We start from the raw sequence: 26689 nt of genomic DNA, 5'->3' as shown, positions 1-26689 counted from the left end.
ATTCATTTGAATTGAAATTATTCAATCTGTCCAAAGTAAAGAAAAAGTCAGTGAATACCTTAAAAGACAGGGTGAATCAGAGAACTCATGATTAGACACAGGAACTTCAAGTTGTAACCTGAAGAAATGAGACTCTGGTTCAGACTCATTAGAGAAATAAAAGATAACACATACAGATTATTGAGCATAAGCCTTGTTATGATCAAAACAAAAATGGCATAAGATAACATCCATGTCCATTCTGGAAATATCAGAAACCTTGACATTTTTGATAAAGTTAGTGAGCCCTTCAGATCCAATGTGGACGGATGGAGATGTCTTCTGGGACGAACAATATTGTTGAAATTGAAAGCAAGGATAAGTAAATCTGCTCAAATCTCTTCCATGTAATAACATGAGAAAATAATCTTACTAACAGAATAGACTGAGATACGTATACCTCTTTAGCACACCTCCACGCAAGTGAATGAAGTTCCATTCCATTTTTTTGGACAGATATTTTCATTGTCTTGTAAAACTGACATGTAATTGATGTTTTTGCGTGTTGTCTGAATCTATGTTGTTGTGATGCTGTCGAAAACATAATTTTCTATGTACCCCCATTCTGTAACCTATCTCTATGTGATAGAGATATGGAATCATTCTAAACCAACATCTTTGGAGATCGCAACTAAAAGTAGGAACCAGAAACCAAACGTCAAGTGAAACCATTATAAACAATTGCTTAGTTTAGTTTAAGAAGTGCAAGAAAATAACTGCAGATGCTGGTACAAATCGAAGGTATTTATTCACAAAATGCTAGAGTAACTCAGCAGGTCGGACCGCATCTCAGGAGAGAAGGAATGGGTGACGTTTCGGGTCGAGACCCTTCTTCAGACTGATGTCAGGGGGGCGGGACAAAGGAGGGATTATAGGTGGAGACAGGAAGACAGTGGGAGATCTGGGAAGGAGGAGGGGAAGAGAGGGATAGAGGAACTATCTAAAGTTGGAGAAGTCAATGTTCATACCACTGGGCTGCAAGGTGCCCAGGCAAAATATGAGGTGCTGTTCCTCCAATTTCCGGTGGGCCTCACTATGGCCCATGACAGAAAGGTCAGACTGGGAATGGGAGGGGGAGTTGAAGTGCTCAGCCACCGGGAGATCAGATTGGTTAAGGCGGACTAAGCGCAGGTGTTGAGCGAAGCGATCGCCGAGCCTGCGTTTGGTTTCGCCAATGTAAAGAAGTTGACATCTAGAGCAGCGGATGCAATAGATGAGGTTGGAGGAGGTGCAGGTGAACCTCTGTCTCACCTGGGTCCTTGGATGGAGTTGAGAGGGGAGGTAAAGGGACAGGTGTTGCATCTCCTGCGGTTGCAGGGGAAAGTGCCCGGGGATGGGGTGGTTTGGGTAGGAAGGGGTGAGTGGACCAGGGAGTTACAGAGGGAACGGTCTCTGCGGAACACAGAAAGGGGAGGGGATGGGAAGATATGGCCAGTGGTGGGGTCCCGTTGTAGGTGACGGAAATGTTGCCGGATGATTTGTTAGATACGCTGGCTGGTGGGGTGGAAGGTGAGAACGACGGGGATTCTGTCCTTGTTACGAATGGGGGAGGGGGAGCAAGAGCGGAGCTGTGGGATGTAGAAGAGACCCTAGTGAGAGCCTCATCTATAATGGAAGAGGGGAAGCCCCGTTTCCTGAAGAATGAGGACATCTCTGATGCCCTAGTGTGAAACACCTCATCCCAGGCGCAGATGTGGCGTAGACAGAGGAATTGGGAGTAGGGGATAGACGTTTTGCAGGAGACCGGGTGGGAAGAAGTGTAGTCCAGATAGCTGTGCAAGTCATTGGGTTTATAGTAGATGTCAGTCACTAGTCTGTCTCCTGTGATGGAGATGGTGAGGTCCAGAAACGGGAGGGAGATGTCGGAGATAGTCCAGGTATATTTAAGGGCAGGATGGAAATTGGAAGTGAAGTGTATGAAGTCAGTGAGTTCTGCATGGGTACAAGAGGTAGCACCAATGCAGTCGTCGATGTAGCGGAGGCAGAGTTCGGGGATGGGGCCAGTGTACGCCCGGAACAGGGATTGTTCGATGTACCCGACAAAGAGGCAGGCATAGCTAGGGCCCATGCGAGTGCCCATAGCTACGCCTCTGGTTTGGAGGAAGTGGGAGGAGTCAAAGGAGAAGTTGTTAAGGGTAAGAACCAGTTCTGCTACACGGAGGAGAGTGTTAGTAAATGGGGATTGGCTGGTTCTACGGTCGAGGAAGAAACGGAGGGCTTCGAGACCATCCTTGTGGGGGATGGAAGTGCAGAGTGACTGGACATCCATGGTAAAGATGAGGGAGTGGGGGCCTGGAAACCGGAAGTTATCGAGGAGATGGAGAGCGTGTGAGGTGTCTTGGAGGTAGGTGGGGAGGGATTTGACCAGGGGGGAAAGGGTGGCGTCGAGGTAGGTGGAAATAAGTTCGGTGGGACATGAGCAGGCAGAGACAAAGGGTCTGCCGGGACAGTTCTGTTTATGGATTTTAGGTAGGAGGTAGAATCGGGCCGTGCGGGGCTGGGGAACTATAAGTTTGGAGGCATTGGAGGGTAGATCGCCGGAAACGGTGAGGTCTGTGATGGTGCTGATGATAAAGGTCTGGTGTTTGTCGGTGGGGTCATGGTCCAGAGATAAGTTAGAAAAGGTGTCTGAGAGTTGTCGTCTGGCCTCGGTCCGGTAGAGGTCAGCACGCCAGACTACCACAGCACCTCCCTTGTCAGCGGATTTGATGACTAAGTCAGGGTTGTTGCAGAGTGAGTGGAGGGCTGCACGTTCAGGAGGGGAGAGGTTAGAGTTAGTCAGGGGTGTGGAGATTTTGAGGCGGTTAATGTCACGCCGGCAGTTAGAGATGAAAAGTTCTAGTGAGGGTAGTTGGCCAACCGGGGGGGGGGGGGGGGGGTCCAAGAGGAGGGGGTCCGCTGGAGACGGGAGAAGGGGTCATCAGTGGGGGGTGAGGACTCCTTCCCATGGAAAAAGGCTCGGAGGCGGAGACGACGGAAGAAGAGCTCCACGTCATGGCGGACCCGGAACTTAATTTAGTTTAGTGTATTTTAGTATTATTGTCACACGTACGGAGCAACAGTGAAAAGCTTGTTTTTGTGTGGAAGAATCTGTCTGAAAACTTAGCTGATATCCTCCTGCATCTTGAGCTGCTCATGTACTTTACAATACATAACATGATGAGCTGGAGATCATAGCTCCCATGCCAGGTGTCCCCCGAACATGCTGTTTAACTAGACAATAAATGTTGACTGAAAGGCAGAGACTGCTTATAAGAACGAACATCTCTCTGAGTCCAAGACATCTCCCGAGTCAAAGCACGAGCAATCCTTGATTTTAGACAAAACGTCGTGCTTGAATAAACAGAATTATCCAGCTTCCCATTGGATGTCAGGTACATCTTGTAAGAAACAATGTGACATCCTTTTTGTATTTTAAAAATAAACTTTATTCAGAATTTTAAAAACATGCAAAAAAAAGTGCAATAGTGTCATACTCAGTAGTGTCCGCCCCTATCTGTAAAGAAAACGTTTGCCACTCATGTAACCCCTTGTGGTGATATCCAGTGTGAAAACCGTGATTAAGAGTGAAGCCGACTCTATGCCTTCCCCAACTATTGTTCCATCTTGTGCGTGATATTTTAAGCATCTGTGCCCGGCAGCCGGGGTCTTTTTTTTGAAGGATTAATATGTCACATGGCCTTATAAACCCAAAGGACACGTCACTTCCTACAATAAGAAAGCTGCACAGGATTTTTCTGTCCCGTTCACTCGCTGGGTAAACAGGTAATTCCTTACAACAACTGCGGTCGCTGAACACCGAAGGATCTGGAGGGTTAAACTGGTTAAAGGAAGAAACGCCTTCCTTCCTCCACATTACACCGCTCACCTGGAAGGTTCAGCTGCCCCCTCGCACAGAACTGTCCCCGCAGTCGGCAGTCTTTCCTCTCGTGGCATTTCGGAGGCGACACGGTGCAAATGGACAACTGTGAGCTCATTTGGGCCTGGCCGTCCACAGTTCACACTCCGTCGAAGGACGCCTGCCGGCGGGCGACGGTTGTCCCTCCAGATTCGAAATGCAGCGCGAGAGCAACGATCGCTGGGGAGGGGGAGGGGGAGGGGTGGCTGGGGGTTAGGACGTGGGGGGAGCACCCGGACGGGGGGGTTAGGATGAGGTAGTGGGAGGGTTAGGACGAAGAGGTGGGGGGGTGGGGGTGGGACGAAGGGGGTGAGGGCTAGGGGGGTTAGGACGAAGGGGGGAGGGCAATGTTAGGGCGAGGTGCGAGGGAAGGGGGGGTTAGGACGAAGGGAGGAGGATGGCGAGGAGGGGATGTTAGGATGAGGTGGGAAAGACGGGGTAGGGAGAGAGGGGGGTTTAGGACGAATGAGGAGAGGGGGTATTAGGACATGAGGGGGTTAGGGAGAGGGGGGATTAGGACGAGTGGGGAGACGGGGTGTAAGGACGAGGGAGGAGATGGGGAGATGAGGACGAACGGGGCTAGGGAGAGGGGGAAAGGGAGGGGTAGGACATGGGGGAGAGGGTTAAGACGAGTGTGGAGAGGGGGGTTAGGACGAGGGTGTTTGTATCTTCTGTTCGACAGAAGAGGGAATGACGGGTTTAAATGCATCTTACAATACAATACAAACTTTATTGTCATTGTGCAGTGTACAAGTACAGAGACAACGAAATGCAGTTAGCATCTTAACCAGAGTGCATGTGATGGAATAGTAAAACATATAATATATACATATATGCACAGTAGCGGTAGTGGAAATTCTGGTGAGCGAGATCAGTCACTGATGGGAGGAGTGCCCGAGGGAGGGGGGGTGGGTGGGGGATGGCAGCAATCACCGAAGCGCAGAGTTAAGTAAGGTAACGACCGCAGGAAAGAAGCTGTTCCTGAACCTGCAGGTCCGGGAACGGAGAGACCTGTAGCGCCTCCCAGATGGAAGGAGGGTAAACAATCTGGTTGGGGTGAGAGCTGTCCTTGACGATGCAGCGCGCCCTTCGCAGACATCGCCTACTCTGGATAGACTCAATGGAGGGGAGTGAGGAACCAGTGATGCATTGGGCAGTTTTCACCACCCTCTGCTGTGCTTTCTGGTCGGAGACAGAGCAGCTGCCATACCATACTGTGATACAGTTAGTAAGGATGCTCTCGATAGTGCAGCGGTAGAAGTTCACCAGAATCTGAGGAGACAGATGGACCTTCTTTAGTCTCCTCAGGAAGAAGAGATGCTGGTGAGCCTTCTTGATCAGTGTTGAGGTATTGTGGGTCCAAGAGAGGTCATCAGAAATGTTGACACCCAAGAACCTGAAACTGGAAACATGCTCCACCTCCGTCCCGTTAATATGGATGGGGGTGTGCGTACCACCCCTAGTCCTTCTGTAGTCCACAATGAGCTTCTTGGTGTTAAGGACCAGGTTGTTGTCAGCGCACCACGTTGCAAGTAGCTGGACCTCCTCCCTATAGGCCGACTCATCGTTGTCGCTGATGAGGCCAATCACCGTTGTATCATCTGCAAACTTAATAATGGTGTTAGAACCATATACAGGTGTGCAGTTGTAGGTGAAAAGGGAGTAGAGGAGAGGGCTCAGCACACAGCCCTGTGGAATGCCGGTGTTCAGGGTGCTGGTTGAGGAGGTGTCGTCTAATCTAACAGACTGGGGTCTGTTGGTTAGAAAGTCCAATATCCAATTGCAGAGGGAGGGGTTGATGCTCAGGTCGTTGAGTTTGGCAATCAGTTTGGAAGGGATGATGGTGTTGAATGCTGAGCTGAAATCGATAAACAGCATTCTCACATAGGTGTCTCAGTTGTCAAGGTGGGAGAGGGTGGAGTGAAGTGCCGTGGAGATGGCATCCTCCGTACTCCTGTTCTGGCGGTAGGCGAACTGGTAGGGGTCCAGTGTGGGAGGTAGGCAGCCTTTGAGGTGTGCCAAGACCAGCCTCTCGAAGCACTTAGTGATGATGGAAGTAAGTGCAACTGGGCGGAAGTCGTTGAGGCTCGCTGCAGTAGAGTGTTTTGTCACCGGCACAATGGAGGTGGTTTTAAGACTCGTAGGGACAGCTGCTTGGGCAAGTGACAAGTTGAAGATGTCAGTCCAAACATCTGTCAGCTGCGCAGCACAGACCCTGAGGACGCGCCCGGGGATACCATCAGGGCCAGCAGCCTTCCGTGCATTAATCCTGCTCAATGCCGTACACGGTGGGGGTGAGTGTGAGGTGCTGATGATCAGCAGGGAGCACAGCCTTGATGGCCACCTCTTGATTGTCCCTGTCAAAGCGGCCATAAAAGTGATTAAGCTCCTCAAGGAAGGAGGCGTCGCTGGGTGTGGGGATCGAGTTGGTGGGTTTGTAATCCGTGATGGCCTGGATGCCTTGCCACACGCGTCGGGAGTCGGAGTTCTTGAAGTGCTCCTCGATCTTTAGCTTGTAGCTGTGCTTGGCCTTCTTGATGCCCCTCTTCAGGTTAGCCCTGGAAGAACTGTAGGCCCGAGCCTCACCTGACCTGAAAGCGGTGTCACGTGCTTTCAACAGTAGTCTGACCTCACTATTCATCCATGGCTTCTGATTCGGGAATATGGTAATCCGTTTGAGGGTGGTGACACTGTTAATGGTGGAATTGATAAAATCCAGAACGGAGGAGGTATAAGAGTCAATGTCCGTGTGGGAGTCAAGGGTGGCCTGAGCTGCAAACACACTCCAGTCAGCGTTTCCAAAACGCTGCTGGTGAGAAGTCCGCTTCGTCTGACCAATCTTTAACTGTCCTCACTGTGGGTTTCACACGTCTGATGAGTGGGGAGTACTTGGGGAGCAGGAACAATGAGAGGTGATCAGACAGACCAAGGTGGGGGAGGGGGACAGCTTTGTAGGCCTCAGCCATGTTTGTATAAACTTTGTCCAGTATCTTATCTACTCTAGTGGCGCAGGAGACATGTTGATGGAATTTGGGGAGAACAGTCTTCAAGTTGGAGTGATTAAAGTCTTATGGCAGTATGCAGGTCTTTCATTGCAACCTCAGTATTAGCATCCGGAGGAATATAGGCTGCAGTCACAACAGTAGATGTAAACTCTCTGGGCAGATAAAACGGTCTGCATTTGACCATGAGAAACTCTAGGTTAACTGAGCAGTGACTCTCGATGATGGTAGTGTCCGTGCACCAAGTTTTGTTTACATAGATGCACAGACCCCCATCTCTGGTCTTACCGGAGTCAGTTGTTCTGTCCGCTCGGAGTATATGACGCCCCGTTAGCTCAATAGCGCTATCAGGAACGTCGTTGTTAAGCCATGTTTCCGTGAAAATCATGATGTTGCAGTCCTTAATCCAATTGTGGGAGGTAATCCGCAGCCGGAGTTCGTCCATTTTGTTCGCCAATGATCGTACGTTGGCAAGGAAAAGGCTAGGAATTGATGGCCTGTGTGGAGTTAGCTCCAGCCTAGCCTTTAAGCCACCTCGGCATCCACGGCGGTGTTTACGTTCGCTGCGCCGTCTATGGGCGCTTCCGGTCGGCCGAGCTGGCTTGGTACGCTCTGCTGACCTGGCCAGTTCAGGAGCGAAATGGAGTTCGCCTAAAATGTTGTCATAGTTGCAGGAACCGATGTTTAAAAGCTCCTGTCGGTTGTATGATAAGTGTGCAAGACTATTCCGTGTGAACAGACATGAGACAAATAAGCAAATTACTATAAAATCGCAGATTCTGGCGAGACACAGGGCGTCGCGATGTGCCCGCGCCGCCATCTTGATTATGTTGGTAGGTTTCCCGGTGCAGGGTAAACTGTAGATGAAAACAATGGTTGGGAGGCTAGTTTGTATGATTGTCTGGAACTATATCTAGAACTCTGCAATTTCTTGTAGTCATCGGCAGAGCTGTTGCCAAACCAAGTTGTGATGCATTCCTCTAAGGAAAGACTGAGTAAAATAGAACAAAAGTACATCTATTCTGCTCCAGCACATTTTTATGTCATAAGTGATATGAGCAGAATTAGGCCATTCGGCCCATCAAGTCTACTCTGCCATTCAATCATGGCTGATCTATCTCTCCCTCCTAACTCCATTTACCTGCCTTATCCTCATAACCCCTGACACCCATACAAATCAAGAATCTATCTGCCTCTGCCTTACAAATATCCATTGGCGGCCTCCACAGCCTTCGGTGGCAAAGAATTCCACAGATTCACCACCTCTGACTAAAGAAATTCCTCCTCATCTCCTTCCTAAAGGAACGTCCTTTACATATCACAAATTGGATTTGTTTGTGCCAGAAACATGGTGATTCTTGTGTACTGTCTAGGTGAGGTCTGCTGTATGATTTTACCAAGTTGTATGCAAAACCGAGGAGACACGTGTGAGGGCCTCATCTATGGTGGAAGAGGGGAGCCATCGTTCCCTAAGGAATGAGGACATCTCGGATGTCCTGATATGGAACACCTCTTCTTGGGCGGTGAAATATCTCTCTATATCACTGTCTATATTTCTCGTTTCCCTTTCCCCTGACTCAGTCTGAAGAAGGGTCTTGATCCGAAATGTCACCTATTCCTTTTCTCCAGAGATGCTGTCTGACCCGCTGAATTACTCCAGCTCTTTGTGTCTATCTTCGGTTTGAACCAGCATCTGCAGTTCCATCCTACACAGTACAGCACAGGAACAAGCCCTTTGGCTCATGATGTTAGTTCTGAAGTTAAACTAACTCCTCTGCCTAATCCTGTGCCTGACCCTACCACTTTGTGTATAAATAACCCCCGCACATCTCCTTTAAACTTTGCTCCTCTAACCTTAAAGCTTTGCCTTCCAGTGCTTGAAGTTTCCACCCTAGGGTAAAGATTCTGACTGTGCTATCTATGATTCTCAATATTTTATGTATTTTTATCAGTTCTCCCTTCAGCCTTCAATGCAAAAGAGAAAACAATCCAAATTTGGTCAAACTTTCCTTATAGCTAACACTTTGTAATAACCTACCAGCATTCTGGTAAACTCTTTCAACATCCTCTCCAAAGCCAGCACATCCTGCAAAAGGAAGATCCGAACTGCACGCAGTTATTCCAAATGTGGCCTAATGATTTTCTGACTCTTATACTCAATGCCCTTACTGATGAAGGCAAGTATGCAATACACCTTTACCAATCTATCTACGTGTGTGCTACTTTCAGGGAGCTGTGGACTTGGACCCAGTATCACTATGTACATCACCACTGTTAAAGGACCTGCTCTTAATTGTACACTTCCATCTTACATATGATAGAATACATAGAAGCATACAATACATAGAAACATGGAAAATTAGGTGCAGGAGTAGGCCATTCGGTCCTACGAGATGATCATGGCTGATCATCTAAAATCAGTACCCCGTTCCTCCTTTTTCCCCATATACCTTGATTCCTTTAGCCCTAAGAGTTAAATCTAACTCTCTTGAAAACATCCAGTGAATTGGCCTGCACTGCCTTCTGTGGCAGAGAATTCCACAGATTCACAACTCTCTGGGTGAAGAAGACTTCCTCATCTCAGTCCTAAACGGTCTAAACTGTGACCCCTGGTTCTGGACTCCCCAAACATCGAGAACATTTTTCCTGCATCTTGCCTGTCCAATCTAAGAATTTTATATGTTTCTATAAGATTCCCTCTCATCCTTCTAAATTCCAGTGAATACAAGCCCAGTCGACCCATTCTTTCATCATATGTCAGTTCCGCCATCCCGGGAAATAACCTGGTGAACCGACGCTGCACTCCCTCAATAGCAATAATGTCCTTCCTCAAATTAGGAGACCAAAATTGCACACAATACTCCAGGTGCGGTCTCATCAGGGCCCTGTACAACTGCAGTACCTCCTTGCTCCTAAACTCAAATCCTCTCGTAATGAATGCCAACATGCCATTAGCTTTCGTCACTGCCTGCTGAACCTGCATACTTACTTTCAGTGACTGATGTAAATGAACACCCAGGTCTCGTTGCACCTCCCCTTTTCCTAATCTGACACCACTCAGATAATAATCTGCCTTCCTGTTCTTGCCACCAAAGTGGATAACCTCACATTTTTCCACATTATACTGCATCTGCCATGCATATGCCCGCTCACCCATCCTATCCAAGTCACCCTGCAGCCTCATAGCATCCTCATCGCAGCTCACACTGCCACGCAGCTTTGTGTCATCTGCAAACTTGGAGATGTCACATTTAATTCCCTCATTTAAATCGTTAATATATATTGTAAATAACTCGGGTTCCAGCACCGAGCTTTGCATCACTGCACTAGTGACTGCCTGCAATTCTGAAAAGGAGCCGTTAATTGCTACTCTTTGCTTTCTGTCTGCCAACCAGTTCTCTGTACATGTTAATACCCTACCCCCAATATCATGTGCTCTAATTTTACACACTAATCCCTTGTGTGGGACCTTGTCACAGGCTTTTTGAAAGTCCAGACACACCACATCCACTGGCTCCCCCTTATCCATTCTACTTGTTACATCCTCAAAAAATGCCAGAAGATTAGTCAAGCATGATTTCCCCTTCATAAATCCAAGCTGACATTGACCGATCCTGTCACTGCTTTCCAAATGCGCTGCTAGAACATCTTTAACTCATGCTCGACTCAAGCATCTTCTCCACTATCGATATAAGGCTAACTGGTCTCTAGTTCCCTGTTTTCTGTCTCGTTCCTTTCTTAAAAGGTGTGGTTACATTGGCTACCCTCCAGTCCACAGGAACTGATCCAGAGTCGAGAGAAGATTGGAAAATGATCACCAATGCATCCACGATTTCAAGGGCCACCTCCTTGAGTACTCTGGGATGCAGACCATCATGCCCTGGGGATTTATCTGCCTTCAGTCCCAACAGTTTACCTAACACCATTTCCTGACTGATGTGGATTCCCTTCAGTTCCTCCCTCCCACTAGATCCTCAGTCCCCTAATATTTCTGGGAGATCGGTTGTGTCTTCCTTAGTGAAGACAGAACCAAAGTACTCGTTTAACTGTTCTGCCATTTCTTTGTTTCCCATTATAAATTCCTGCCCCCTGCACCAACTCCTCAGCCACACATTCAGATCCCCTATCTCCCTGTATCCTTTGTTTCTATGCCCCAATACTATAAGCACAAGCCTGCCCGCAATTTTGTTATTCCTCCTTTGAAATACATAATATGTTGTCGTTATTCTACTTGCAAGCCCAAACTAACTCATTTGAAATTTGACAATGCTGCACAGTATTTGTTGTTTACTATATTGTTTCATCCAAATTTCTTTGGTATTGAATCATTTCTTAGTTTTATAGTTTTGGACAACCTTGGCCGTATCTTCATTTTGCTCACTTCTGCTATTGACAGATTTTGGCTGCAGTATGTCAGAACACATTGCAAACAAAATGGAAACAATTAGGTTTTTTTTCTTGGTTTTTTATCATCTACAAATTAAAATTATATACCACAGATATAAAAAATTAGATTATTTCCTCTCTTTTTTAGAAGTATTAACTTTCTGGACATGTGCAGGTGCAAGAAAATTACTTGCTCAACAAAATGTTTTAATGAGAATAAATGTTTATTCTGTGAATTATTGAAAGTATAAAATCTACAAAGATCTGAATCTCATAAGCTGGATTCCTACACATATTTATGTTCAAAATGACTGGTATTTCTGTTCAGTTAACATTTACAGTATGTATATAATCTGATTTAAGTATAACAAAATAAACTTGATTTATGGAATATGAAATAAAATCATTGTTTCCACGTGGTTCTGTTTTATCTCCAGAATGGCAGCCAATCCAAGAACGATTACAGATGTGCAAGCAACTATTCAGTCTGCTCATGAAAACTGTACTGTTGAAGACAAAATATCATTTTATGATAACTGGTCCAAAATCTATGAGCAGGTAATATTGTAAAGATTTTTTATAGCATTCAAGGTGTCATTATTTGTTTACAATAATGATGCATAACATATGCAAATCAGTGTTTTTAAGATGAAAATATCATTCTAAAAATAGAAAATGATGAAAAACTCAGCAGGTCAGGCAGCATTTGTAGAAGAAGAAATGGTCAACATTTTTGGGCCCTACTTGCTACATAACGTAACCCTTTCAGAGAAATTCCCTTAGTTCTACCCATCGTCCTCCTCAGCCTGAGCTGCTACTGCGACTAGCTTGTTTATTTTTCGGTCAGATGAAGGATCCCTCATCTGGATCATTAGCTGGTTTTCTTCCCACAGATGCTATTGACCTATTAAGCTTTAACAACATTTTCCATTTTTTTGTTTTTGTATCACATTGTGTTCAGTTTTTCTTGCCCTACGTAGTCAGGCCTGATGGGTAGGGCCTACAATCTTATCATTAACCACACATTATATGGACCAAGAAGCTTAATGCACTGGTAAAAGCCCCATTAAACCAGTTTGAGACAATCCTTCTCCCACTGTCTCTCCTCCTGAAAACTAACATCTCGCTCTCTTTGACTCTCAATGAATATTGCCTGAACTGCTAAGTTTTACCAGTATTTTCTGCTATTATTTCAGATTTCTAGCATTTGCAGTTTTACTTTAGTTTACTTTAGAGATACAGAGTAGAAACAAGCCCTTCATCTCACCTTGTCCACGCTGACCAGCGTTCACCATGTATACTAACACTATCCTACACAAGGGACAATTTACACCAAAGCCAATTAACCTACAAACCTATCTCTGGAGTGTGGGAGGAATCCGGAGATCCCGGAGAAAACCCACATGTTCATGGGGATAACATGCAAACTCAAACAGACAGCACCCGGGTGTCTGGAGCTGTAAGGCAGCAACTCTACCACTGCAACACCGTGCCACCGTTTTCTTTTTTGTGGAACACTATCGATTTTTTAAATTACATAATTTGTGCAATATCTGTTTTTTTATTTGTTTCTCTCTTAATTATTCTCTTAATTTTATTATGCTCTTGTCTCTATTCACATTGCTAGGTTCTATGTTTTTTTTTGTCCTGATGCAAGATGTGAAATGAGAGGAACTGCAGAGGATACACCAGATTTTATTTCAGTACATCGAAGCAACATTTGTCATTTTCTTGTCTTTTATCTGGTTCGAATCATTCATCTCCTTGACATTGTGCCCCATCTTTACCTCATCATAATTACACGTCACCTTTAATTGCATCCCTGACCTGTGCCTTCTTGTTTTTCTCTTTTCCTCTTGGCCTTCATTGGTCAGAATATTGAATATAGAACTTGGGAGATCATACTGCAGTTATATAAGATGTTGGTTAGAGTATTGTGTTCCATTTTGGTGACCATGTTATAGGAATGATGTTGTCAACCTGGAAAGGGTGCAGAGAAGATTTACGAGGATGTTGCCAGGACTTCAGAGCCTGAGTATAGAGAGGTTCAGCAGACTAGGACTTTATTCCTTGCAGCGCAGGAGGATGAAGGGCGATCTTCTAGAAGTGTACAAAATCAAGACAGGAATAGATTGGGTAAACGCACAATCTTTTGACCAGAGCAGGGGAATCGAGAAACAGAGGACATCGTTTTAAGGTGAGGGGGAAAAGATTGAGTAAGAACCTTTAGGGTAACATTTTTACACAAAAGGGTGGTGGGGGTATGGAACAAGCTGCCAGAGAGAAGGTATTTGAGGCAGGCACTATTACAACGTTTAAGAAGCTTATAGACAGGTACGTGGAAGGATAGGTTTAGAGGGATATGGGCCAAATGCAGCAGGTGGGAAAAGTGCAGATGGGCATGTTGGTTGGCGTGGGTAAGTTGGGTCGAAGTGCCCGTTTCTACTGTGTATGACTCTATGACTCCTGGCCCATTGAATTAAATCCCCCCCAAAGCTTTCCAGAGCCCCTGTGGCAATATATCTACATTTTCCCGATGTCAATGTCCCATTTTCCTCACAAATAGCTCCTTGAATATCCTAGTATGCAGCATTTCTATCTTTCTGCCCTTGGCGAGGAACCCTTGCAATTCAATTTTCGTCCATATCCCCTACAAGCTTCCTCTTCACTTCCACCCACAAATCTACATAATTCTAATTCGGGAAACACCAAATTAAGAACTGAACTGAAAGGCAAAGAACTAGTCCAAAAGGCTTGGAATGGCACAGAACAAACTCTGAGAAGAAAGTTAGCTGGCAGCCTGACATCAGAAAGCCACAGGGCGGCACGGTGGAGCAGCGGTAGAGTTGCTGCCTTACAGCGAATGCAGCGCCGGAGACTCGGGTTCGATCCTGACTATGGGCGCCATCTGTACGGAGTTTGTACGTTCTCCCCGTGACCTGCGTGGGTTTTCTCCGAGATCTTCGGTTTCCTCCCACACTCCAAAGACGTAACATATAACATATAACATATAACAACTACAGCATGGAAACAGGCCTGTCCGGCCCTACCAGTCCACGCCGACCATTCTCCCTGACCTAGTCTCATCTACCTGCACTCAGACCATAACCCTCCAATCCCCTCCTATCCATATACCTATCCAATTTACTCTTAAATAATAAAATCGAGCCAGCCTCCACCACTTCCACCGGAAGCCCATTCCATACAGCCACAACCCTCTGAGTAAAGAAGTTCCCCCTCATGTTACCCCTAAACCTTTGTCCCTCAATTCTGAAGCTATGTCCCCTTGTTGGAATCTTCCCCACTCTCAAAGGGAAAAGCCTACCCACGTCAACTCTGTCCGTCCCTCTCAAAATTTTAAAAACCTCTATCAAGTCCCCCCTCAACCTTCTACGCTCCAAAGAATAAAGACCCAACCTATTCAACCTCTCTCTGTAGCCTAAGTGCTGAAACCCAGGCAACATTCTAGTAAATCTCCTCTGTACCCTCTCCATTTTGTCGACATCCTTCCTATAATTTGGCGACCAGAACTGCACACCATACTCCAGATTCGGCCTCACCAATGCCCTGTACAATTTCAACATTACATCCCAACTTCTATACTCGATGCTCTGATTTATAAAGGCAAGCATACCAAACGCCTTCTTCACCACCCTATCCACATGAGATTCCACCTTCAGGGAACAATGCACAGTTATTCCCAGATCCCTCTGTTCCACTGCATTCCTCAATTCCCTACCATTTACCCTGTACGTCCTATTTTGATTTGTCCTACCAAAATGCAGCACCTCACACTTATCAGCATTAAACTCCATCTGCCATCTTTCAGCCCACCCTTCCAAAAGGCCCAAGTCTCTCTGTAGACTTTGAAAATCTACCTCACTATCAACTACTCCACCTATCTTAGTATCATCTGCATATTTACTAATCCAATTTGCCACACCATCATCCAGATCATTAATGTAAATGACAAACAACAGTGGACCCAACACAGATCCTTGGGGCACTCCACTAGACACTGGCCTCCAACCTGACATACAATTGTCAACCATTACCCTCTGGTATCTCCCATTCAGCCATTGTTGAATCCATCTTGCAACCTCACTATTAATACCCAACGATTTAACCTTCTTAATCAACCTTCCATGTGGAACCTTGTCAAATGCCTTACTGAAGTCCATATAGACAACATCCACAGCCTTGCCCTTATCAATTTCCCTGGTAACCTCTTCAAAAAATTCAAGAAGATTAGTCAAACATGACCTTCCAGGCACAAATCCATGTTGACTGTTTCTAATCAGGCCTTGATTATCCAAATAATTATATATATTGTCCCTAAGTATCTTTTCCATTAATTTTCCCACCACAGACGTCAAACTAATAGGTCTATAATTGCTAGGTTTACTTTTAGAACCTTTTTTAAACAAAGGCACAACATGCGCAATGCGCCAATCTTCCGGCACCATCCCTGTTTCTAATGACGTTTGAAATATTTCCTTCATAGCCCCTGCTATTTCTGCACTAACTTCCCTCAATGTCCTAGGGAATATCCTATCAGGACCTGGAGACTTATCCACTTTTATATTCTTCAAAAGTGTCCGTACCTCCTCTTCTTTAATCCTCCTAATTTCCATCACTACTCTACTTGTTTCGCTTACCTCACATAATTCAATATCCTTCTCCTCGGTAAATACCGAAGAAAAGAAATTGTTTAATATCTCCCCCATTTCTTCCGGCTCAGCACATAGCTGTCCACTCTGACTCTCTAATGGACCAATTTTATCCCTCACTATCCTTTTGCTATTGACATATCTGTAGAACCCCTTGGGGTTTACTTTTACATTACTTGCCAAAGCAGCCTCATATCTTTTTTTTGCTTTTCTAATTTCCTTTTTAAGATTCCTTTTACATTCTTTATATTCCTCAAAAACCTCATTTACTCCCTGCCGCTTATATTTATTGTATATCTCCCTCTTTTTCCGAACCAAGTGTCCAATTTCCCTGGAAAACCACGGCTCTTTCAAATTATTATTCTTTCCTTTCCACCGAACAGGGACATAAAGACTGTACTCTCAAAATTTCACCTTTAAATATCCTCCATTTCTCTATTATATCCTTTTCATAAAACAACAATTTCCATTTCACTCCTTTTAAATCCTTTCTCATCTCCTCAAAATTAGCCTTTCTCCAATCCAGGTATGTAGATTAATTGACTGGGTAAATGTTAAAAAAAATTGTCCCTAGTGTGTGTAGGATAGTGTTAATGTGCGGGGATCACTGGGCGGCGCGGACTCGGTGGGCCGAAGGGCCTGTTTCTGCGCTGTATCTCTAAAAAAAAAGATGATGAATGATAGGAAGCCAGTAGCAGCCAGTGCAGGAGACATGGCTGTTGGCACAAAGGAGGTATCATTTGAGTCAGAGGTTGCTTGTGAATAATAAAGAGCACACTGTGCTAAATGCTGTCGGTGGAGCTTGGGACATTTTGTGGAAGAAGTGGAGAGAAGGTACTCTGCCGAAGAAGTCAGTTATTCATTTAGTCTCACGCCTTTGGTCTTTTTAGCTCTTGCCTTTGTCCAACCATCTGCCTGTCAAAAAAACCCTCCTCACCTGCCAGGCTTTGTTCTGCTCCCCCCCCCCCCCCCCCCCCCCGATGTTGTGTGACCTGCTGAGCAACTCCAACAGTCTGAAGAAGGGTCTCGACCCGAAATGTCACCCATTCCTTCTCTCCTGAGATGCTGCCTGACCTGCTGAGTTTTTTTCCAGCATTTTGTGAATAAACTCCAACACTTTGTATGTACTATATGCATATGACCATATGTTGATGTGCCAAGTGATAATATGGCTGGTCTGGAAGCCTGCTTGATCTATATCACAATGGTGCTTAATAACTCAAGGGGAGGATGTTTGATGTAGGCCAATTAACATACTCCCGTTGCATATCAGAACATCTCATGGTCATGTGAGTTTGCAAACCAAATCGCTTAGCAGTCTGTAGTGCTCTGAAAGCTGAACTGTTTGTTTAGAAAACTGTACTTTTAAATTTCAAACTGAATTACCTCTTGCAAAGTACATTGGAACAGGCATTCTGAAGACTGGTTCCTGCTGCATTAATGCCTACGACAAATTCTTTAGTTCCTAAATAATCCTTAACACTGTCTGTAAATCTCTATGGAACAATTTACAGAGAGTGAATGAGTAAACTTGTTGCCCAGATAAACTAGGGTTGCATGGCTTTGAAATAGACTTTTAGACACTGTAAGATGCATAAAGAATGCAAACCCAATTTAGGAAGGACGTATTTAAGATTCGTGAAGGTATACTTACTTAATTAGGTTAATTAATAGAAATGATCTATTGATGAAAATGACTGAGAATTCCTTTCAGAAATGAGCTACTAGCTGTAAATGTTATTTATTAAATATAATGGGGAAGGATGAAAATAAGTACATTTATCCTTATCACCTGAATTTACCCTGCTGTTGAAATTACTAACAGCTATTTCTATTGTTTCTTTCACAGGATGTGAAACTTCTGGATTATCAAGCTCCTCTCCTCGCTTCAACGTGTTTAGCAGATGTAATGCTTGAAGACCGTGATCGGGCGCTGGTTCTGGATGTCGCTTGTGGGACAGGACTAGTAGCTGCACAGGTATTGCGTCTTCTGCAGTTGCTGGGGAAGGTACCTGGGGAGGGGGTGGTTTGGGTGGGAAGGGATGAGTTAACCAGGGAGTAGCGGAGGGAACGGTCTCTGTGGAAGGCAGAAAGGGGTGGAGATGGGAAGATATGACTAGTGATAGGATCCCGTTGGAGGTGGCGAAAATTTTCGGAGGATATGTGTTGTATGTGACGGTTGATGGGGTGAAAGGTAAGGACTAGGGGACACTGTCTCTGTTGTGATTAAGGGGCGGGGAAGCAAGAGCGGAACTGCGGGGTACTGAGGAAACACGACTGAGGGCCTCATCCATCTCATAGATGAGGCCCTCACTTGTATCTCCTTGGTTGATTTCTCTAACTTCAAGTAACCATGACTTTCCCTCTCTATCCCTCCCCACCAAAGTCGTACCAGCTTCTCGTTTTCGCACAACAAACAGCTAACAATGGCCTGTTTCCTTTAAGATCGTTACTTTTTTGCAATTCTTTCATGCATTGTTCTTTATCTCTCTACATCATCGTCTACATCTCTCGTTTCCCTTATTCCTAACTGGTCTGAAGAAGGGTCTCGACCCAATACATCAACCATTCCTTCTCTCCAGAGATGCTGCCTGTCCCGTTAAGTTACTCCAGCTTTTTGTGTCTATCATGGCAAGACCTTCTTTTGCCTTTACAGCAACATTTTTACAATGAAGGGCTACGTAATCAAATGCTTCCAAATTATCTGTTGTACATGTATGTTAATTTTCTAGATTTGGTAAACAAGGATACCCAACCTCATTGATTATCAAACAAATTTCTTAGCACATAACATTATTCTTTTGTTAATACCTCTTAACAAAATATTTAACTTCATACATATCGTACTTTTTAATCCATTCAATCATTCTTCCATTTTAGATTGAATTGTAGTGAGATTCCTCCCATTTACTTCATTTAAGACTAACTTGAAATATTACTGGCTATTCATTAACTAACACTTAGTCATGCAAAACCTAGTTGTGAACTGCGTGCAGGTATGTATTTTTTAAGGTAATGCCACATGTAAAAGCATCTACACAATCAGCCAATGAAAAACTTTAAAAAATGTAAAACAGAAATAAGTAATTTGGCTTCCCATGCTGGCTCCGCCATTCAATAAATTTATGGCTGATCTTTCCCATTTCCTTAACTCCCATCAATTTCTAAAATTCTATCGCTCCCCTTGTTGAATATACTCAGCTCTTCTTGAGTAGATAATTTCAAAATTTATCGCCGTCTGGGTGATGAAATTCTTTCTCATCTCTGTCCTGAAAGGCTGATCCCTTGTATTGTGACTGTGACCCCCTAGTTCCAGACACTCCAGTCAGACAAACGATAACACTGCATCTACCCAAGGTTTTGAATGTTTCACGCCTCACCCAGTTTATGTCAGATTGGGTTTTATAGGCCTATGTTTGATAGATAAATAATTATATTCCATCACTCATAAAGATTAATTCTAGTTGATTGTTAACACAGAGATGGGTCAGTAGACCCATCCTCGAGTACCAACTATATTCTTAACCAAACTGACAAATTCCACACTGTCTGAATCGTTCGATGTTTTTCAGCATTAGACAGGAGTCTTTGATTCTCATTAACTGTTATGAATCTCAACAATTGGTTTTGTGATGCACAACTACCCACAATTGTTTAGACTATCTGCCAGGTAACAAGTCTGTTAAACTACCTCCTTCTTAGAAGGGATCTTATTGAAACATATAAGATTATAAGGGATTGGACACGTTATAGGCAGGAAACATGTTCCTAATGTTGGAGGAGTCCAGAACCTGGGGCCACAGTTTAAGAATAAGGGGTAGGCCATTTAGAACGGAGATGAGGAAAAACCTTTTCAGTCAGAGAGTTGTAAATCTGTGGAATTCTCTGCCTCAGAAGGCAGTGGAGGCCAATTCTCTGGATGCTTTCAAGAGAGAGCTAGATAGAGCTTTTAAAGATAGCGGAGTCAGAGGGTATGGGGAGAAGGCAGGAATGGGGATACTGATTGTGAATGATCAGCCATGATCACATTGAATGGTGGTGCTCGCTCGAAGGGCCGAATGGCCTACTCCTGCACCTATTGTCTATTAGCTGCTAGTTTTTCTGTGGTTACCTAGTTATATAAACATAATTTAATCCAAACAGCCCAGAGTTTATCTTTAGCTCCCTTTCAAATACCTAACAGGCAGTAAAATGCATTTGGATGTCCTGGGGTCATAAAATGTGCTTTCTAAATACAACGTTTTTCTTTAAGCAGAACAGCAAAGATATGCATGTTATGTTGAAATATATGGCCAGCCAACTCTGCATAAACTGAATAACTGAACTATGGTACGAGATTTGTCTCACAGAAATCTGTTAGTTTGGAAATGTGTTTTTACTAACTTAATGTGGTATTACAAGTATACCCAGTTGTTTGCATGGTTACTTCCAGCTGCGACGTGCAATTGCTCTTTTTGTGTAGTTACAGAAACTTGGATTTTGCAACTTCCATGGACTGGATGGCAGTGAAGAAATGTTGCAATTGGCACAGTCTAAATCACTATACCAAAGTCTCCAGAAATGTATCCTGGGTGCTGGATCACTTCCACTGTCTTCAGGTAAATTAATAAAAATGTAAATTCATAACCTCCTGATATTGTTTCATTATTTCATGTACTGGAAAAATAATCATTCCAAATACCGAAGGTATCACAAAATGCTGGAGTAACTCAGCAGGTCAGGCAGCATCTAGGAGAGAGGGAATGGGTGACGTTTCAGGTCGAGACCCTTCTTCAGACTGAAAAAGGGTCTCGACCTGAAACGTCACCCATTCCCTCCCTCCTAGATGCTGCCTGACCTGCTGAGTTACTCCAGCATTTTATGATACGTTCGATTTGTACCAGCATCGGCAGTTATTTTCCTACATTTCAAATACCGATGAGGATACTTTATAAAACCAAATAGAATTATATAGTGTCAGGACCTTGTGTCATTATAATTATATTTTCTCACAACATAGGAGGCCAATTCAGCTCATCAATTCCATTCTTACATATAGAGCTATCCCATTATCGCCTTTGTTTTTTTCCTGTAACTTGCTATTTTTCCTACATTCCCATCAGCTCTCTCAAATTCTACCACTCACCTACACACTCGGAGCACTTTACTATGGTCAAGAAACCTATCAACCCCTTGTGTCTTTGGAATGAGAGAGGAAGTCTGAGCACTCTACATGGATTTGCAGTGCATGTAGAGATATGGATCAGCTGCAAGCAGAGGAGATTAGTTTAACTTGGCATCATGTTCGACACAGATTGTGGGTGAAGGGCCTGTCCTGTGCTATTTTCACCCTCGCAAAGAGATTAGAATCCTTTTGATTGCACAAAGCCAAATTTCACAGTTGGTCATCAGGCATTTTTTTTAATGTTCTATTTCAGATATCTATGACGCTGTTTTGATTGTCGGGGCGCTAAGTGTAGGGCAGGTGCCATACACCACGATTCGTGAACTCCATCGCGTTACTAAGCCAGGTGGGAGAAATCAAATTTTTTTTTTGCTAAGTTCAGACTGCCCAGCCAAAGATAATTATAAACAAAGTGCTGAGAATTAGAATTGACCAAGTAAACCATGTCCTTTATTTGCTTGGCACTTAATATATCACTGCATTTGTGCGTTAAAATGCTGAAAATCAAATACTTTCAAGAAAATTGCTATAAAATCTTGATACAGTCACTAAAGGTGATCTTGGTCTGACTATTCTGAGTATTTTAAGTTTTAGCATTCAGCATATACTACATTTATGAAGTATGCCAACTAGCAAATGTTGCCAATAGGTGGCATGGTTCTCAAGTGCTACATCGGAATTAGCCCGGTTATCAGACATAATGTTGAGCTGAAAGATACTGCGTGCTTATAGACACAAAATGCTAGAGTAACTCAGCATTTAATTAACAATTAACTCTCAACTTCCATTAATATATCGCCATGAATTTCAATACAATCTCAATTCACCCACCTCCTGTGTGAAACATCAATGCCTTCTGAAAATCCAAATACTCCACTGGATATTCTACGAAGCACATTCAATAGATCGGTAAAACCAAACCTATTGAAACTACGAGTGACCGAGCGGACGCTATATCAACACTCCCATTCATTTCTCTGTTGAGAATTATATTTTGTGATTAACACCTAATGAAAAGCATACGGGGAGGAAAGAACTGCAGATGCTGGTTTAAATCAAATGTCGACACAAAATGCTGGAGTAACTCAGAGGGCTGGAGCATCTATGGAGAGACGGAACGGGTGTCGTTTTGGGTTTCGTACTGTTCAGTCACGATCTACCGAGTGGCAGAAAAAGTTTGTGGTCCTCTAAATTCCCGATGTAAATTGTGTGGAAATGTTTAGACAAGTTAGGTTGAATGGCCTGTTTCTGTGCTGCATGGCTCTGGCACTAAGATAATTTTGAAAGCTTAACCATGTTTATTCTTCCCTAGGAGGCTTTGTGTGTATGACCACCCGGAGCAATGTGTCAAATCAGCTTTACAAGACACATCTGCAAGCTTTGATAGAAGAAATGGAGCAAAAACGATTGTGGGTAAAGGTAACAGTACAAGAAATAGAAGTTTGGGAAAAGGCAACCTCTGTACACGAATCTATAGGAGATTCTATCTACATCCCTGGGACAATCTATATCTACCAAAAATCATGGGATCAAGATTAAAATAAAAATTAAGTATCATGATATGAATGAAAACTGAGAACTTTGAAAATAGATATTTTGTACTCATCTGCTTCTAATTAATTTGTTACTGAAATATGTCCTGGGGCTGGAATGATTGACTTTTATATATATTCACAGTGAATACAAGTTCACAAGGGCTTGATTCACATGCATAGAAAATGGGGTTGTTGAAAGAGAAGTTTCTTTCAATAAATGTTCAAATGTGTTTGCATTATTAGGCTGATTATTTACACTAGAATATTAATTGCCAATGTTTTGAACTGAAATGAAATGCTTCAGGAAATAATAATACCAATAAAAAAGAAAATCTGTTCTCTTTATCCTATACCTTAGTCCAGACCCATCACTGCGGTTGGCTCATTACTGTGTCCTTGGTTAAGTTCCAACAATGATCCCTATCCTCCCATGCGCCTCTATGACCTGAACTACCTACAGCAGGCACCTTAAGACACCAGGAGAAAACCACCTACGCTGGCTTTCAAAAGCTTCCAAATTCAATGGAAGGATAACAGACCTATGGCATTGTCGCATCCCAGGCCAGCATCCCCAGTAATAAGGCTCTAATTACACTTAAAAAAACAAAGTGCAGGAGTAACTCACAAGTCAAGCAGCATCTGTGCTGGGTGTGGATAAGCAACCTTTCGTGTTGGGACCTTTCCGACCTGAAACATCGCCTATCTAGATTGACCCGCTGAGATACTCAAACACGTTGTTTTTTTATATATAAACCAGCATCAGCGATTCCTTGTGCCTCTAATTACACTTGGTCGGGTAGGCATATATTTACAGTCTTGACATCAGACTCCCCTATAACAGTCTATATACAACTTTGGAAGAAGAAGACATTTCCAGATCGACAGAAGATAACTTAAGGATTTACTCAAAGGCTGCTGAAAAAAATGCAACATCCCCACGGACTCCTGGGAATACGAGGCTCATGACCAGAAAAGTGCAGGAGCATTCTAGATGGTTGCCATCTGTGAAAGAAATTGCGGTTTCCACAATGGCGAAGAACTGCAGTGGAAGGAAGCCATTATCAATTCTGACGGATTACCTAAGAAAAGGAGTTCAATGGGTGCCCTTATAAAAAACAGTCACAAGTCCAAGGAATTCATGCCTTGGTCATTATTATCCTTCCTGGATTAATGAAACACTTTTAAATATAAACTAGAATTTGACATTTTTGCCAAATGCCAAATTTGACATTTCTCAGATTTAATTTGAGTTTCAGGCACCGAGTACTCTAATGACCTTAAAAATGCAGTTCTGCCCTGTAGTTAACTATATGCAGGTATATTTTATTAGATATTCTATCAGGCAAATGAACCATCCTTCCAACAACTAGAGAGCAGTCCTGAGCTTTTATCTACCTCATTGGAGACCCTTGGACTATCTTTGATCGGACTTCACTGGACTTTATCTTGCATTAAACGTTATTCACGTTATTCCCTTTATCATGTATCTGTACACTGTGGATGGCTTGATTATAATCCTGTATTGTCTTTCCGCTGACTGGTTAGCATGCAACAAAAGCTTTTCACTGAATCTTGATATACGTGAAAATAAACTAAACTCAATTCCATCAGAATATTGATTATGTTAATAAACTCATAATCTGAAGGTTGGGATAAAGATCTGAAGACTCAAGTTAAAATCCCACTTTGAAAACTGGGAAAATTATATTCATATGATTCAATAAATCTAGTAAATAAACCCAGTACTAAGTAATCAGGCAGCAATTGGAATATTGTAAAAATGGCCTCTGATTCTCTCATACCTTTACAGATACTAAATCTAAATTTTGACCTTGCCCCGGTCATTGGGACTCATAGTATAAATATATAAACAATGTGATAGACATTTAACTATGCTCTTAGCTGGACATTCAGCTGTATTTATATCACCATTAAAATAATGAACGAGAGATTGCTGAATTAATCCCATTGACATTTCTTTGTTAGCATTTAAAAACTATAAACATTTAAGTGAATAATTATAAATAATTAAAACATTAAACTGATGCAAAGTAATTTAAAATAAGTAAGCTTTCATACATTAGCCAATGGGAATCTGTCCCATACAACTGAATTAATTACCAAGCCCAACAAAAACAGGTTCAACCCTGCCAGCCTTGTAAGACCCTCCTCGGTTTATGTGTTGCCTGTGTCAAGAGAGTTTCACCACAAACTAGTCAAGCAACAGTCTACTGTCAGACTGAAAGGCAGCAAGAAACCCAGACTCCAACATCACCATTCATAAATTCTTTCCCATGTTTATTAGAGGGAGCTTATGTCAGAGAATTTGGCACTGAAAATCTTTCTTCATCAGTATCAATGAATCCTATAAAAAATTAGGTCAAAAATTATCATACCCCAGGGTATGAATTAGTTCTCTTCCATGTTAAAGATCACAGAAGAAGAACTTTAGGTCAAAAAGGCCAAAAAAGCACAGAATATAATTAAGGTGTGGTTGTTCAGTGTATGTAACCTTCTGGTTTAGTAGTGCCTACACTGGCCAAGTTAGGAGGATATAAGAGCAATACTGGAAATGTAGGTAATAAAAGAATGATTTTAAAGGAAAAAATCATTTGAACTCATCATCAATATCTACCTGTCACCTTGCACTAGTCACCTCGACTAGTATTGTTTTGGACAAATGCATCTGTAACAGATAAATTGGAGTGGACAATATCAAGTTAGAAGATTTCATTCAAGCAGCTGCATCGTTCAGGACTGAGATACCTTGTTAATGATGAATTGCTATTCAATGATGCTATTGAGCCATTCTTAGTAATGGGTAGTGAAGTCCCTCCACTAAAAATACATGTTGTTTCCTTTCTACTCGCAGCTTTTTCTAAATGATGTTCAGTACAGAGGAGTGCTGTTTAGCCAGTAAAGATGAAAACCGGCAGTTAATTTCATCACTTGATGATATGCGACTTTGTGGAGTCCAGAATCAATGTTGATCACTCCCAGGTTGGGACACTGCCTGCATAAAAGTATGAAATCCCTAAGTAGCACAGCAAACTAGCCAGATTGCAAAATGTAGATTCAAGAATCAAGTCAAGAATGTTTTATTGTTATATGTTCAAAACAGAACAATAACATTCTTACTTGCTGTATTACAATAGAATGTGTGAACCTGGTACTCTGTAAATAATATAATAAACAAAAAAAGGGTTCAATTTGAGTGTGTGTATATATATATATATATAATTATTATTATATACGCACACATATTTTACCTAGTTGCATGTGTACACTAAAATTTACAAATCCACAGGGATGTGACATCCTACTGTTTGAAATACATCCAGCCATTGTTAAGGAATAATGATACAACACAATGCAAAGTCATCTGGAACCAAAAGGTATGACGTTTGAAGAGACGAGCCCTATGATTGATTGGGTTCTTCTTTCATCCTCACCCCTCCAACCCCCTGAAGATCTCACAGGCAACACAGAGGAATTACTTCAGCCCCAAGAACTAGTCTTCAGCTGCAATACTGGGCTGTTGGGTTGGTGGTAGGAGTTGTGGAGTGTATCTCTCTCGCTTCAGAAATATAATTCAACCAAAATATTCAGAGCCCAGGCTATTTCCAGGAATGAATAACATAACATTCTTACACCTACCAGCTACTGTTTATGATTCATGCAGAAAATGAGATGCTGTACCTCATAACTTTATTGGATATAGTAAAACATTGTAGGAGATTAAAGGCAGTGTTCAGAATGGGAGTGGAGCAGCGAATGAAAGTGACAGGAGACTGGAAGCTCAAGGTCATGTTGAGTAAACAGATGTATTGTGCAAAACAGTAACCTAATCTATGTGGGCCCTTTAGAATAGTGAAAGAGGAAAGGAACCAAAGATGCATCTAATGATTATGAAATACTAAAGGTGGAGGACATTCTGAGGATAATCCATTGAACATGGTGCAGCACCAGAGACCTGAGTTGAATCCTGACCTTGG

General features: G+C 43.1%; 2 protein-coding genes across 6 annotated transcripts in view; one reads left to right on the top strand and one right to left on the bottom strand.

The window, feature by feature from the left end:
- The window catches only part of LOC144606565 (uncharacterized), a 199412-nt gene extending 192834 nt beyond the window's left edge, over positions 1-6578 (bottom strand). Inside the window, exons 1-2 of the mRNA XM_078422824.1 lie at positions 6223-6578; positions 3908-4081 (exon numbers count right to left, since the gene is read on the bottom strand). Of these exons, the coding sequence (XP_078278950.1) occupies positions 3908-4081; positions 6223-6578 (530 nt within the window). The remainder of the gene's footprint in view (positions 1-3907; positions 4082-6222) is intronic.
- Positions 3632-25861, top strand: mettl27 (methyltransferase like 27). 5 transcript variants are annotated; one of them, XM_078422223.1, is made up of 7 exons: positions 3632-3804; positions 11763-11883; positions 17845-18003; positions 20458-20593; positions 21413-21505; positions 22472-22578; positions 25567-25861. In XM_078422223.1, the coding sequence occupies exons 2-7, from the start codon at positions 11764-11766 to the stop codon at positions 25612-25614; spliced, it is 663 nt and encodes a 220-aa protein (XP_078278349.1). In that variant the 5' UTR covers positions 3632-3804; position 11763; the 3' UTR covers positions 25615-25861. The 5 variants fall into 5 exon arrangements, with proteins under 5 accessions (XP_078278349.1, XP_078278351.1, XP_078278346.1 ...); XM_078422220.1 differs by lacking the exon at positions 25567-25861 and having other exon boundaries at positions 3634-3804; positions 22472-25552; XM_078422222.1 differs by lacking the exon at positions 25567-25861 and having other exon boundaries at positions 3638-3804; positions 17845-17973; positions 22472-25551.
- The last annotated feature ends 828 nt before the right edge of the window (positions 25862-26689 follow it).

This window comes from Rhinoraja longicauda, chromosome 26 (assembly GCF_053455715.1).
Source record: "Rhinoraja longicauda isolate Sanriku21f chromosome 26, sRhiLon1.1, whole genome shotgun sequence".
Classification (NCBI taxonomy): domain Eukaryota; kingdom Metazoa; phylum Chordata; class Chondrichthyes; order Rajiformes; family Arhynchobatidae; genus Rhinoraja; species Rhinoraja longicauda.
Note: the sequence above shows the minus strand (reverse complement) of the source record. Positions and strands in the feature narration are given on the sequence as shown.